Below are 13,953 nucleotides of genomic sequence, written 5' to 3' on the forward strand. Positions count from 1 at the left end.
GGCTTGTGGCTTTTGGGCCAGGCCTGGAGCCATGGTGGCTGCCCCCTTGAGGGACAAAGATGAGTTGCATCCCGTGCCATGTTCTCCCTCTTTCCCGGGCACAGCAGGCCCTGCTTCTTGGTCAGCCTTGTTGGTTCCTGTCCCCACAGTAGTTAGGCTGGCAGAGTACGCGTAGGATTTGGCGTAGAAGGTTGACAACGTCACATAGTTCCAAGTGTGGGCCTGGTGTCAAGTCTGGGCCGGGGACTGGGCTGGGTTGGCCTCTGCCTGCTGTAGCTACAGTCACGTGGCCCCCCTTGGGCCAGACTGTGTCCTCCCCCCAGGCTTGCTACAGGGAGAGCCTCAGTGCCACCCCAGCTCTGGCCTCTGGGAGCAGCACCACAGCTCCCTTTTGCTCATGCCAGGCCCAGGCCTCTCCTCTGGCCGAGCCCTGAAGATCAGGTTCCCCAGAGCTTCCAGAAGCAGCCCCGCCAGCCCAGAAGGCCAATGCTGAGGCTTTATGTTCTCTCTGACATTTTTTTGTGAAGTATTCTCTTGCTTTCCTGTTTAATGCCAATCTGGAGAGTCTCAGTTGGGAGAAACGGACCACAGCCAGGAAGAAGATTTGAGTCTCATTTAAAACATGAGCTGCCCCTAAAGCATCTTTCTTCTTCAGTTTCCGAGGAGTGGCAGAGGCAGGCGGGCAGGGCGCATCTGGGGAAAGGTCGCCTTCTGGCCTGCTTCCATTCCCTGCCAAGGGCCAGGTGCCAGCCCCAGCCCCACCTAGCCTAATGGTTCCCAGAGTTTGGGTAAAATTTCCCTGGGTCCCCAGGGGCCTTGAGTGAGAAAATGAGGGGTGCTCACCACAAACCCAGGGAAAAAAGCTTCAGACTGCAAGTCCTACAGAGAAAGAGCTGGCAGCCTTGCTTTTCTGTATAAAGGCGTCTCGGCACGGGCTTCAATGTGATCCTCCAGCAATGCTGGGTGCGCTGTTCCCGTCACAGAGCTTCTTCCTGGGCTGACGGCAGACATCCTGCGGGCTTTGTTTTCCTTAGGAGCAGGTTGTCAGGGAGGGGCCAGGGTATGGGGGCAGCCTGGAGTTAACCAAGGGGAGGCCTTAACCAAACCCCAAAAGTGCTTCCCTCTGTGAGCAGGTGGGAGGACCCACATCAGGATTTCTCCTTGGCTATTTCATTTTCCTTTGGCTCAGTTCTCTGCGTCTTTAAATGATAACTTGGCCTTGAAGTCGGGGATATTTGAGATCTACACTGAAGTTTAAGAAATGACGGAATAGCCGGGCAATTAGCCAAGCTTGATTTAAGCTGAGAACAAGCCCTCGGCTGCCTCTTGAACACCCATTCACGCAGCCAGCATGGAGGGGTTCTGGGGCCACTCCCTCCCACAGGGCTGTCCCACAGCTCACACCTTGCCAGCCTCATGCTTAGCCCTGGGACACCCTAGGCACAGTATCGCCCTGTTTTCTATGTGGGGTGGGCTGTGGGCAGGGAGGGACTGGATGTGTGGGCACTTCTTACAATGGCTGCTTCCTTTTCCATGCTCACAGGGTGCCCGGGGCAATGATGGTCAACCAGGCCCTGCAGGTCCTCCGGTAAGTTTGTTTCATCCTCGGCAGATTTGTTCTTGAGGCCCATTCAGCAGCCCAGTGGAGTCTGCTGTTTCTTCCGTGTAAGCGCAGCAGTGCTCAGACCTCTACTAGAAAGGAACAGGAATAATTTTTTAATACGCTTGAGCTTATTGATATGCTTTGAAGCAATGGTTCCTTTTTCTCAGCCACCCTTTCAGCAGGATTTTTTTTTTTTGAGGAGGGATAGAGAGAGAAGTGTAAGAATCGTCTGCTTCCCACCATGTACATAGTCAGAATCTTACGTTGCTTCTGAAGCCAAGCCTGTGGGACAGTTTTCATCCAGGGGCTTTGGCAATGGGTGGAGAGCCAAATCAGTACAGAGGTGGGAAGGAGTGTGAGGTGTGGGGTGGCTTATTCAGGGGTCTGCAGAGATTCTGCCCAGCAACGGCATTCACCTCTGTACCCCCTTCCTTCCTCCAGGGTCCCGTGGGTCCTGCTGGTGGTCCTGGCTTCCCTGGGGCTCCCGGTGCCAAGGTGAGTGCCCTGGTTGTTGAGTCAGGAGCCCCTTTCCCCCATAACCTTTGCTGATCGCCCCCTGGATGATCCCCCTTCCCTTCTGAGGAGTATCTCCCGCCCCCACCCACTGCTGCTGTCCATGGAGCCAAGGAAAAGAATCAGGCATTTCGCAGAGTCACCAGCTGGAAGGGAAAGTGAGATGGAATGATAAAGAGCTAGAGGTACTACAGTTACAGCTGCAGAGAAGGGAAAGGCTGAGAAAGATGGGGAGACACCGGAGACCTGGGAGGGAGCAAAAGACCAGGAATAGAAGGAAAGAAGGCAAAGCTCAGCCGACTCTGGACCGGAAGAGAGTTGGAGGGAAATGGGCAGGGGCCGGGAGATGGTTCCATGCTTCCCTCTCCCCGCTTCCTCTGGGGGCTTGGCTCTTCCAAGTCCTGTTAATTGAGTTCTTCGGAGGATTAATAGAGGCCAGTAGGAGGCCAGCCAGTGCAGGGAAAGGCCCCTGTGGCCCAAGAAGGATTCCAATGCACATGTCCCTGGGAATTCTCTCCTGTCACCGCCAGGAGATGAATAAGGAGCCTCCGTGTGGTCACTGGCATCAGGTTGCTTTTCCCCTCCTGGGGGTTTCCATGGCAACCAGACAGTGTCTGAGGCCCTGGGAGCCTGGTGAAGGAGACCCATTGTGAAGAGAGACAGCGGAAGGTGAGGGGGCCTGACCTTTAGAAAATCATAATTACAAAAGTGAAGCAAGAATGTTCTGAGAAGAAACCTGAGGAGGCTCTGCCTTCCCTCCAGGTCAGCAGTCCTCCCCAGGGATTCTGCCTTCCAGAAAGCCCAGATCTCAGCTAGTTGCAACTTTCAGGAAAAAATGAAAGTAAAAGCAGAGGCCATTTGGGGGCGGGGGGGCGGGGGACTGCCAGAGAAGCCCAGGAGAATTGGACTGTAGTCAGAGCAGGGAAAAGTAGAGTGGGGCACTTGTCCCAGTTTGCGATTGCCCTGGCTTTCTGGCTCGCTTCAAATGGGCCTGGCCCAGAGCCTGGGGCAGCCGTGTTCACACATCAACCAGGTACCAGCAGAGTGGTGCCCTGAACTGAGGTATCTGAGGGTCTCCATTTCCTCAATAAAAGAGAAACAAAGGTGAAGAGGGGGAGGTAGAGGTACCTGCCCATTTCAGCCGTCCGTCCATCATCCCACGATGCTAGGATGGCAGGACACCCCCTCCAGCCCCCCAGCACAGGCTTTCTGATGGGTGCTGATGGGACCAACATGATGCCCATTGCTGTAGTGTGTAACTGTGCATTTGCTCATGGTGGTTCACAGTATCGAGAGGAGATGGAGGGTAGAGAGGCAGTGTGAGGAAGTCATCAGGTCAGCAAGCCTGGTCAGGTGGTCCCTGTGGGAACACGTGTCCTTAGGTGTGTGTGGGGGGAGGGGGGAGGGGGTATGCATGTGCATGGCTCAGCTTTTTGGTGCATGCATACAGCTGACCCTGGACTGTTGCTGGCCCATCTTCCCCTCATTCCTTTCCCCACTGTCTTTTCCAGGGTGAAGCTGGTCCCACCGGTGCTCGTGGTCCTGAAGGTGCTCAAGGTCCTCGTGGTGAACCTGGCAATCCTGGGTCCCCTGGGCCGACTGGTGCCTCTGTAAGTGCAGCTTTTCTTTGGCCTGTAGGGCCTGGGGTCTGTGGCCCTGGCACTCTTGACTCTGTGCTTAGCTATGAGGAAAGTGGAACCCCAATCACCAAACCTTCATTCTGACCCAGTGCCTGCTTCCCCATCTCTACAGACATGTCTCCCTCTATCTCCTATCCTCCCCTCAAAGCATCCAGCAAGACTGTGCCTGGAATGGGCAGCTACTGGCCTAGCCCCTGGACCTGTGGCCTGGGAAGGCTGGGAGAGCTGGGGTTTATTCTTTGCTGCTCATGTTATAATGACACTGTCTCCTTTTTCAGGGTAACCCTGGAACTGATGGAATTCCTGGAGCCAAAGGATCTGCTGTGAGTGTTGCCCTTGGACTTGGCTCCTCCAGGTGGGGTGTCGATCCTCCCTCACACCCTCTCCTGATGACCCCCTCTTCTGCTCACGCTGACAGGGTGGTCCTGGCATTGCTGGTGCTCCCGGCTTCCCCGGGCCCCGTGGTCCTCCTGGCCCTCAAGGTGCAACTGGTCCTCTGGGCCCGAAAGGTCAGACGGTAAGATCCTGGAGTGAACCCCAAGTCCCACTGACACCTTGGAGTCAAAACTCCACCATCTGTCCTTCCCACACTCACACTGGTGTCCTTTGCTGGGCGCCTTTAAGGGTTTCTGGAGGTGGGGGCAAGTTCCAAGGAGAGAACCCAGTGTGAGAACCTTCCTTTCTTTTGTCAAGGGTGAGCCTGGTATTGCTGGCTTCAAAGGCGAACAAGGCCCCAAGGGAGAACCTGTGAGTATCTGCCCATAGCCCTTGTCTCTCCATGCTGCTGCTTTATGGGGCCCAGGGCCATCCCCGGGCCCATTGCCCACCTCCTCTGTAACCCTAGCCCCTCATCTGGGACCTGCCAGGTTGTGCCCAGAGAACGGGATGTAACAGGGTTGAGAAGATGCAGAGTCAGTTCTCATCTCTGGCCTGACCAGTTTGAACAGTTTGAACTTTATACCCTCTCTCTTCCTGCTGGGCCACTTCCATGCTTCCACCATTGATCCTTTATGGTGGCCTCCCTTCCCCAAGTCCCCCAGCCCTGAAACAGTTGCCAAGAATTCCTCCACACGCTGGCCAGTGCTTGTCCAGGGCCAGGTGAAGACTCACCCTGTTTCTCTCTTGTGTGGGTTCTTAGGGCCCTGCAGGCCCCCAAGGAGCCCCTGGTCCTGCTGGTGAAGAAGGCAAAAGAGGTGCCCGTGGAGAGCCTGGTGGTGCTGGGCCCGTTGGTCCCCCGGGAGAAAGAGTAAGTGGGCTAGGAGTCCCTATGTTCACTGGTGTGGGACCTTGAGATTGAAATCAAGTTCTGGTGGCACTGTGCTTTTGCCAAGTCTTGTGGCCTTCTGGATATCACACTCCTCTTTTCTCCACCCACCACCCTGGGGATAGGGCTCCCTTCTTCTTATTTGTGTGCCCCACCCCCAGAATGACATGAAACAGTGAGCTCCTTCCGAGAAAGGTGGGGACAGGCCCAAGAAGTCAATCTCTCAGAATCTTGCAAGCCATAGCTACTGCTACACAGAAACTATGGTTGATGGGTGGGTCAGATGGACCCCCTGGAACCTGGCTAGGCTCTCTGCAGCATGATTGGGTCAGGGACCATTCCAAATCACTGCTTCTCTCCACTTCTTCCTAGGGTGCTCCTGGCAACCGTGGTTTCCCAGGTCAAGATGGTCTGGTAGGGCCCAAGGTGAGTTGAGTTTCCCAGGTCCCAAGATGGTCTGGGTCCCTTCCTGCATCCTTGGTCTAATGACCAGCTGCTGACTCCCTGCCTTCTCTTGGATAGGGAGCACCTGGAGAGCGAGGGCCCAGTGGCCTTGCTGGCCCCAAGGGAGCCAACGGGGACCCTGGCCGTCCCGGAGAGCCTGGCCTTCCTGGAGCCCGGGTGAGTATGGAACTGCTTTTGCCCTCGGCTTTGAGCTCTGAGCAGACCCCTCAGGCCCTTTCCCACCCGTTCCCTCAAACCCTGTGCTGCCAGGATTGGGAGGTCCCGGGACCTGCTCTGACACCCATTTTCCTCTCTCTCCTGAACAAAGGGTCTCACTGGCCGCCCTGGTGATGCTGGTCCTCAAGGCAAAGTTGGTCCTTCTGTAAGTCCATCATCTGTTTGTTGGGAGGGGGTGTGGTATATCCTTGGGGAGGCAGGTGGGAAGAGAGACAGGAGTTTGGGTGGGGGCATCCTGAGAATCGGGGAAAGGGCAGATGGTAGGTACTAGGATCAGGTGTGGCCTGTGCAGTGGCTGTGATCTCTGAAAATGTCTCCCCTTGTGCATTTGGTCCTTTTTCTGGGGGAAGCTCAAGCCTGGTGTGTATACTCAGGGGCAGAATTTCTAAGTTTAGCAGTGCCTTGTCACTGATGGGGTCTACGTGTGTGGTGTGGGCTGCTGGTCGTAACCTTGGTCAATCTCACATGCTGTGTCTAGCTAATGCCTAACCCTGTGCCTGCCACATAGTAGGCTCTTAGTAGGTATTGGATGGACAAATGTGGTCAGCGTGTCTGTTCTGAGAATGGTGTCCTCTCTTTCAGGGAGCCGCTGGTGAAGATGGTCGCCCTGGACCTCCAGGTCCTCAGGGGGCTCGTGGGCAGCCTGGTGTCATGGGTTTCCCTGGCCCCAAAGGTGCCAATGTAAGTAACAACCTGCCCTTCCATTTCTTTCCACATGGTCCTACCTATCTCCCTGCCCCTGGGGAGAGGGCTGGCTCCTGAATATAGTTCATTGAAGGGCAGTGACAAGCAGGGTCCCTGGTACCATGGGCAGCTCAGGCCTCCATGTCTTATAGGAGTGCACGTGATCTGGGGAAACCCAGGGCTCCTTAGAGCTTTGAGACCTGTCATCCATGACATTGTTCCATGGGTCAGCGCCCTCAGTTCATACCTCTGAGTGTAAGAGAAGGTGCTGATAATTGGCTTTAGCCTTTGCTGTCCATCAGGCCCCCAGCCCCAGTCTCCCCAGCTTGTTGTACCCCCACTCTCACCCAAGCCCTCTACCTCACGGTCCTGCGCTCTCTCCCCAGGGCGAGCCTGGGAAAGCTGGTGAGAAAGGACTGTCTGGAGCTCCTGGTCTGAGAGTAAGTACCCTCCCCACAGCAGTGCCTTGGTGTTGGCTGGACACCCACAAGGGAGAGACGTCTCTATGGCATGTTCTGGGATCCCTAGTTAGCAGTGTGGCTTCCTGTGGCTGAGCCCATCTGCTCTGGGCCCTTTTGGAGTCCACGTAGGGGCACTTTTGGTTGCACTCAGTCAGTAGCAGCCCAGAGAGACAGGGGAGCCCCTTCTGCTGAGAAAGACTGAGGGGCCAGGGAAGGAAGGGGAGGGAAAGGGTAGTACACATGGAGTTCCGGTTGGGGATTGTGGCGGTCTGGAAACTCTGGACCACAAAGTGTACCTGCCCAGTCCTGGAGGGTCTGCAGAACTGAAGAAAAGTATGTCATTACGTCATTCTTCCCTCTTCCCTCTAGGGTCTTCCTGGCAAAGATGGTGAGACAGGTGCCGCAGGCCCCCCTGGACCCGCTGTAAGTACCTGCTCAGCCTCTCCAGGTGGTCCTGTGGGCAGGGGCTTGGTGGGGTGGAGGCAGGTAGACCTTAGGCCCACTCAGTAATGGAGCTGACAGATGTGGACTTGGGCTGATCCAGGACACCAACCCCACCCTGGGTCGAGGGGGGGTATCCCACCCTGAGGAAGCAGTGTGGACCCCGCCCTGGTTGTCATTGGTGGGAGGACAGACAACAAAACACATAGGCGTGCACACCTTGTTGGGCAGTGCAGGGCGGTGTCTGTCCTGTCCTCTTGTGGCCACTCCCAGGGCCTCCTGTTGAGGCTCTTGGGTGCTCCAGTGCTGGTTCAACTCACCTGCATTTCCTCTGCAGGGCCCTGCTGGTGAACGAGGCGAGCAGGGCGCTCCTGGGCCATCTGGGTTCCAGGTAGGTGGCTGAACCAGGCTTTCTCGGAGCCCCTTTCCACGCTCAGGGCTCATGGGAGCAGCAGGCATGGTGGGTGGAGGGCCCGCCCCGCCCCCCTCAAGGGGGAGCAGGGGAATGAGGTTTCCCAGCAAACTCACTCCTTCTCTGATGCTTGTCATTTTGGCTTCTAGGGACTTCCTGGCCCTCCTGGTCCCCCAGGTGAAGGTGGAAAACCAGGTGACCAGGTGAGTATGGGGCTCTTTGAACCTGCAACCTGTTTAGATGGAAAGATGTCTTCTGATGCTCAGGAGACAAGGCAGGAGGGCATGAGGAGCCCCATGGAGGCCCGGGATGTCTGGGACCGCATCCCAGCTCTGCTAGATGACAATCGGAGGTCGGGGAGGGTGGCTCAGCCAGGGCTTGGGCACAAAAGCCTTCAGTCTCTCACACATCCTTCTCGTTCTCCAGGGTGTTCCCGGTGAAGCTGGAGCCCCCGGCCTCGTGGGTCCCAGAGTGAGTGTCCTGTCGGCCATTCCTGGTGGTCTCCTTGGGCCTGCTCTCTCCCCGTTCAGTTCTGCCAGCACTTCCCAACTGTACAGCTACCCTGAGTCCTGGGCCCCACTCTGCTTCCCACCTCCCTCCTTTTCCTTGGGCCTCTACCCTGTCTCTCTCCCTAATCGCTCCTTGGTGTCTCTGCCACAGGGTGAACGAGGTTTCCCAGGTGAACGTGGCTCTCCTGGTGCCCAGGGCCTCCAGGGTCAACGTGGTCTCCCCGGCACTCCTGGCACTGACGGTCCCAAAGTAAGTGAGGCTGATGCAGCGACGGTCCTCTGGGCTGGCCTAGGAAGCCTGCTGAGGGGGCAAGAGGAAGGGGAGGGGGGAGGAGGGGAAGAGGAGGTAGAAAGGAAGCCTGGGCAGAGGAGGAGGAGGAGGAGAGGGGGGGTTGCGCACTGGAGTCCTGAGGGAATCTGCCCACCACAGATTCCCTGTCTTCCCCCCACCCCAGGGTGCATCTGGCCCAGTTGGCCCCCCTGGGGCTCAGGGCCCTCCAGGTCTACAGGGGATGCCCGGTGAGAGGGGAGCAGCTGGTATTGCTGGGCCCAAGGGCGACAGGGTAAGTACCAGGCTATGTCCCTCCCCCAAAGCCATGCTTGCCTGCTCCCACACTCACACCGTCTCCCACAGTACCTGGGAGTGAAGTCCCTGGCTACCCCTCTTGAGGAACTTGGAGGTCTCCCCTCCAATGTCTCTGTTCGCCTTTTAATGACATCTTCCCCCACCCTTCCCTCATTCTCACTCCTGCTACTCCTTGTCACTCACCCTGAGACCACAGAGCAAGTCCCCTTGGCCAGGGTCTGAGCTCTGCCTGGAGCCCCATTCAGAGTGACACTGAGCTGACAAGGGGGTCTTGGAGTGCCCCCTTGAGGTATCCCATTCTCTCTATCCCATAGGGTGATGTCGGTGAGAAAGGCCCTGAGGGAGCCCCCGGGAAGGACGGTGGACGAGTAAGTGAATGCAGACTGTTTGGGGACTGGGTGGGGACAAATGCCGGGGACCCCCAGCCCTGCACTCAGGAGATCGGGACCATGGGTGAGTGGGGTCCCTGGTCCTATCTCGGCTGTCTGGGCTGGGCAACCACAGGGACTTCCCTGTCAAAACTGGGGGCCACAGGGTGAGAGGGAGTTCAGGGGGCCATGGAGGGTGCGCCAAGGTTTACTGGGTGTGAGATCCAAGTGTTTGGCCAACTCTCCCTGCCTCCCTCACCTCCTCCTTCTCTCTCCCCAGGGTCTGACCGGTCCCATCGGCCCCCCTGGCCCAGCTGGTGCCAATGGTGAGAAGGTGAGTCCTGGCTCCTTTTCTTCCCTTTGCCTCACTTCCCCCACTGAGTCTCCTTTCCGTATCCTCCCAAGGGCTGTTATTTCTCCCCGGCCCTCATCAATTGTCACCCTCCTGCCCACTGGGGACTGCAAGGAATGAAGGGTGGGGGTCGCGTGTGCCCTGTTGAGTGGAGCAGTTGAACTGGTGGTAAAGTGCATTCAGCAAAGGCCCCTAGGAGACTGCAAGTGCAGGCGGAAACAATAAGGAGAAAGGCTGTGTGTGTGGATGGGGGGTGGGGTGGAGGGTGACCCAGAGCCCCCATCCATCCTGAGGGCTTCCTGGAGGCGCTTTGCTCTCATAAGGCCTCACTCTGACCCGCACCCCCCTCCCCACCTTAGGGTGAAGTTGGCCCTCCTGGCCCTTCGGGAACAGCTGGTGCTCGCGGTGCCCCGGTGAGTATCTGCCCCCTGAGCTTGGCTCTGTCCCCAGGCCCCTGGGAGTGAGGCAGCCTGAGAGCTGGCCCTGCAGGCCCTGGCCCTGGCTCCCCCTCTGCCATTTGGGTCTGGGGGTGGAAGGAGAGATGAAAAAGGAAGGGAGAAGGCATGTCACCCTCGTGATACGGAGAGGGTGAAGGGCCTTTGGGTCACCAGGTCCTCTGACTAAGAGAGGCTTTCTGACCTGGGCCCTTTTATTTAGGACCAAACTTCCTAACGCTCCTTTCAGATGCCTTCTCTCTGGGGGTTACTATGCAAGAGGCTAGACTGGGCCAGAGGGGCGCTGGGCTTGCAGGAGGGAACAGAGCAGACAGGCAGCGCGGCCTTACACCTTCTGGGCCTCCTTCTCTCACAGGGTGAACGTGGAGAGACTGGACCCCCTGGACCCGCTGGCTTTGCCGGTCCTCCCGTGAGTACCCCATCCACCCTCCCTTCCACCCCCTCTACTCAGGCCAGTCCACATCTAGCTCCTGAGGTTAGCTTGCAGCCTGTGGGGGAGGGAGGGACAGAATTTCAAGAAGAGAGGAATGGCCTCTTCCCTCCCTCCTCTCCGTTTATATGTCCACACTTATATAGCAATCCTATCTTAGACCCAACTTTCAGGCCTAGGATGGACAGGCACGTGCACACACACTCACTCAGAGTTGCTCGCCCTTTTGGAAGAACCTCAAGTATTTGGCTTGCCCCTCATTCGCTTGCTTCATCCTTCCTGGAACAGGGTGCTGATGGCCAGCCAGGTGCCAAGGGTGAGCAAGGAGAGGCCGGCCAGAAAGGTGACGCTGGCACTCCAGGTCCTCAGGGCCCCTCTGGAGCTCCTGGGCCTCAGGTGGGTAGTGCCAAGTCCCCTGGGAACTGTTTCCACAGGGCAGGGACTGCTGGGTGCAGGCTGAGGGGTGGCCAGACAGACGTGGCTGGGAAGCCTGGGGGACACCCCACCTGAGTTCAGGGCCCTCCACCCAGCAGACGGGAGCCTGCTGCTACCGCTGCCACAGGAGGGAGGGGCTGTGGGGAGGAGGAATTTGTACTTTGGGATAAAGGCTCAAGTAGCTAAATTGGCTTTCATTGTCTTGGGTGTGGGGTGTGTGGTGGGGGTGCTCGGGGACGGACACAGAGTGAGGACGCACAGCTGGGACAGAGCAGTCTGTCTCAGTGGGGGTGGGGACAGGGGAGACCTGTGACCGGCTCCAATGGATGCCTGATGGGCTTCTCCTCCCCGAGATCTACAACACGAGTCTTAGTGGCCCGGGTGGCAGGCCCCGCTGTGACAGCTTCTCCAGGCTGGGATTTTAGTGCCAAGAATGCTGCATCTTTGAAAACCTAGCCCTTAGGAGTCCATTGTTGGGGTTCAGATAGTCCTTCCCCGGAGCGACCAGGCCTCACTGTCTCTCTCCTTCCTTCCTTCCCAGGGTCCTACTGGTGTGACTGGTCCTAAAGGAGCCCGTGGTGCTCAAGGCCCTCCGGTGAGTGAGGCCTCTGTCCCCACCCTCATCCACGTGGGGTGGAAGGTGCTGTGGGTGCAACAGCTTCTCTCATGCCCCCACCTCCCGCCTCATGAAGAAGGTCTGGACCCAGAGGCTCCACTGCGGTGTTCTGGGATTCACTCACTTCCTTCTTCCTTAGTCCTGTTCTTGTCCCAGCCTGAGGCCATCCTGAGACAGGCCTGGCCCTACCTGAGTGCCCCCTGCAGGAGCCGGAGGCAGAGAAGCTACAGCTGCTCAATCCTGTGGCCAGACCCCAAGGGCCCTTTCTCCCTCTCTGGCTCCCTCACCCTTTTTCACACCAGCCTCGGAGACCTCCCCACCCCATGTTAGATTCTCAATCCTCCTGAGAGCCTGAGGGATTCAGGGGTTCTCCTCTCCTCACACAGGGAGCCACTGGATTCCCCGGAGCTGCTGGCCGCGTTGGACCCCCAGGCTCCAATGTAAGTGCTGCTGCTACCTGGTTCCTTACTCCGGGAACGGGAGGCACAGGTAGGGGCCACAGAGTCTGGCCCAGTCCCCCTTCCAGGGCCCCAGAGAGTGCAGGCTCATCCTTTTGTGCCTGTTCCCACTCCTGGGAAGAGTAGCTAATTGGTCTCAGGCTTGTTCCCCTTGTAGACAGCTAGGAGCAGGGGTTGGGGGTGGGGGGTGACCCTCTTGTTGGCCATAGGCAACCTTCCCAGCTGGCTGAGGCTCAAACCCTCACAAGTCTCGCTTGGTGGGCAGGATGGGGCTGACATAATTGCCTTCGTCATGGACACACATTTCTTGAGCATTCTCTGTGCACTGGGCCCTATACAAGTCATACATCTTGAAAGGCAGAGAGAGGAGGAAAAGTCACCCAGCTTACCGAGTGCAGGGGGACTGAATACATAGGCTAAGGGGGTGAGGGGGCAGGGTTTGAGTTGTTCCTTGAGGAATGGGGGTGGGGTGGGGCAATGGAAGCCCAAGGGAAGGAGGCAGGAGGGCCGCTAAGTAGACCAGAAAAAGCAAGGCATGCAGGGGCTGGAGAAGCTAGGGCTGGCTGCCCAGAGCTCTCATATGAGAGAGAAGATCGAAGAGGGAGACTAGGGGTCAAGCTGCCCTTTTCCAGAGGGGAAACTGCTGTCCCTGGGGCCATGGTGGCTTTGGCAGCCCAGATGGGGAAGGGTGAGTTGAGTTCTCACTTCCTGCATTTGCTCCTTCTAGGGAAACCCTGGGCCCCCGGGACCCCCTGGTCCTTCCGGAAAAGATGGTCCCAAAGGTGCTCGAGGAGACAGTGGCCCACCTGGCCGAGCTGGTGACCCCGGCCTCCAAGGTCCTGCCGGAGCCCCTGGCGAGAAGGGAGAGCCTGGAGATGATGGTCCCTCTGTAAGTCCACAATCAGGCCCAGGCCAGCCCAGGGCCAAGGCTGTGAGAGGCTTCTGAGCTCACAGCGCACGGTCCACGGGGTGCAGTGGTGTGGGTACGCAGGGAGGGGGAGCAGTGCAGAGAAGGATACGCAGGGCAGGAGTGCTGCTCCCTGCTGAGCTGGCAGCCAGGCTGGTGTGGGTAGAACTGACTGTCAGTTCTCAAGTTCTCATCTCCCACCTCTCCTCTTAGGGTCCCGATGGTCCTCCAGGTCCCCAGGGTCTGGCTGGTCAGAGGGGCATCGTTGGTCTTCCTGGGCAGCGTGGTGAGAGAGGATTCCCCGGCTTGCCTGGTCCATCGGTAAGTGACGGGTGCCCCTTCTTCTGGGCGAGCTGGGCCCAGCTGGCTCAGGCCAGAAGCTCTTTACTCAGTAATCGGTGCAGTGGCCTGAGTTCTGCAGAAGCAACACCACCCCGAGGCTTCCACCCACTCAGCACCCTTGGAACTGTCCCTTCATCAGCCCTTTCCCCAGAGAGGCTCAGCGGGGTCCTGGGCAGGGACACTTAGTGGGCACACTCATCGTCCTTGTCATTGTCCTTTCAGGGTGAGCCTGGCAAGCAGGGAGCTCCTGGTGCATCTGGAGACCGAGGTCCCCCTGGCCCTGTGGGTCCTCCTGGTCTGACTGGTCCTGCTGGTGAACCTGGACGAGAGGTGAGTAGTGGGACCCACCACAGGAAGGCCCTTACTAGGGAGAGAAGCCCGTGCATCTCAGTGCCAGGCCAGCCAGGCTAAGTGCTGGTGCCCTGGAGAAGGGGACGACAGGATGGGCGTTAGGCACAAGTGCCCAGGTGCAAAAGGAAGGTTGTGATGGGAGAGAGAAGGGCACAGACTGAGATCTGCTACACAGAGAGGAAGACAGAAGGAAGCTCGGTGAGAAAGCTTTAGACAGAAGGAACAAGCCTGGGGCTTCTGAGGCGAAGACAGGGGAGCAGACAGAGTGGGAGATGGGCAGGGGCAGCTCTCATGGCATCTTGTTTCCCATTGTCCAGGGAAGCCCTGGTGCTGACGGCCCCCCTGGCAGAGATGGTGCAGCTGGAGTCAAGGTGAATATCTGGGGGTGTCTGTGTGCAGTGGGACTGGGAGGACATTCCGTTGAACCTAACACGTCAGCTCGGGG

General features: G+C 58.0%; 1 protein-coding gene across 3 annotated transcripts in view; it reads left to right on the forward strand.

Moving 5' to 3' along the window:
* Positions 1 to 13,953, forward strand: part of COL2A1 (collagen type II alpha 1 chain) — a 31,408-nt gene that overhangs the window by 12,961 nt on the left and 4,494 nt on the right. For all 3 annotated transcript variants that reach the window (XM_019748445.2, XM_074325779.1, XM_019748444.2), the window contains 29 exons: positions 1,544 to 1,588; positions 2,045 to 2,098; positions 3,628 to 3,726; positions 4,035 to 4,079; positions 4,175 to 4,273; positions 4,450 to 4,503; positions 4,895 to 5,002; positions 5,393 to 5,446; positions 5,543 to 5,641; positions 5,793 to 5,846; positions 6,284 to 6,382; positions 6,772 to 6,825; positions 7,216 to 7,269; positions 7,625 to 7,678; positions 7,849 to 7,902; positions 8,126 to 8,170; positions 8,360 to 8,458; positions 8,664 to 8,771; positions 9,109 to 9,162; positions 9,443 to 9,496; positions 9,874 to 9,927; positions 10,325 to 10,378; positions 10,688 to 10,795; positions 11,376 to 11,429; positions 11,837 to 11,890; positions 12,636 to 12,797; positions 13,029 to 13,136; positions 13,380 to 13,487; positions 13,826 to 13,879. In XM_019748445.2, the coding sequence (XP_019604004.1) occupies positions 1,544 to 1,588; positions 2,045 to 2,098; positions 3,628 to 3,726; positions 4,035 to 4,079; positions 4,175 to 4,273; positions 4,450 to 4,503; positions 4,895 to 5,002; positions 5,393 to 5,446; positions 5,543 to 5,641; positions 5,793 to 5,846; positions 6,284 to 6,382; positions 6,772 to 6,825; positions 7,216 to 7,269; positions 7,625 to 7,678; positions 7,849 to 7,902; positions 8,126 to 8,170; positions 8,360 to 8,458; positions 8,664 to 8,771; positions 9,109 to 9,162; positions 9,443 to 9,496; positions 9,874 to 9,927; positions 10,325 to 10,378; positions 10,688 to 10,795; positions 11,376 to 11,429; positions 11,837 to 11,890; positions 12,636 to 12,797; positions 13,029 to 13,136; positions 13,380 to 13,487; positions 13,826 to 13,879 (2,142 nt within the window). The remainder of the gene's footprint in view (positions 1 to 1,543; positions 1,589 to 2,044; positions 2,099 to 3,627; positions 3,727 to 4,034; positions 4,080 to 4,174; positions 4,274 to 4,449; positions 4,504 to 4,894; positions 5,003 to 5,392; positions 5,447 to 5,542; positions 5,642 to 5,792; positions 5,847 to 6,283; positions 6,383 to 6,771; positions 6,826 to 7,215; positions 7,270 to 7,624; positions 7,679 to 7,848; positions 7,903 to 8,125; positions 8,171 to 8,359; positions 8,459 to 8,663; positions 8,772 to 9,108; positions 9,163 to 9,442; positions 9,497 to 9,873; positions 9,928 to 10,324; positions 10,379 to 10,687; positions 10,796 to 11,375; positions 11,430 to 11,836; positions 11,891 to 12,635; positions 12,798 to 13,028; positions 13,137 to 13,379; positions 13,488 to 13,825; positions 13,880 to 13,953) is intronic.

This window comes from Rhinolophus sinicus, linkage group LG02 (assembly GCF_036562045.2).
Source record: "Rhinolophus sinicus isolate RSC01 linkage group LG02, ASM3656204v1, whole genome shotgun sequence".
NCBI lineage: Eukaryota > Metazoa > Chordata > Mammalia > Chiroptera > Rhinolophidae > Rhinolophus > Rhinolophus sinicus.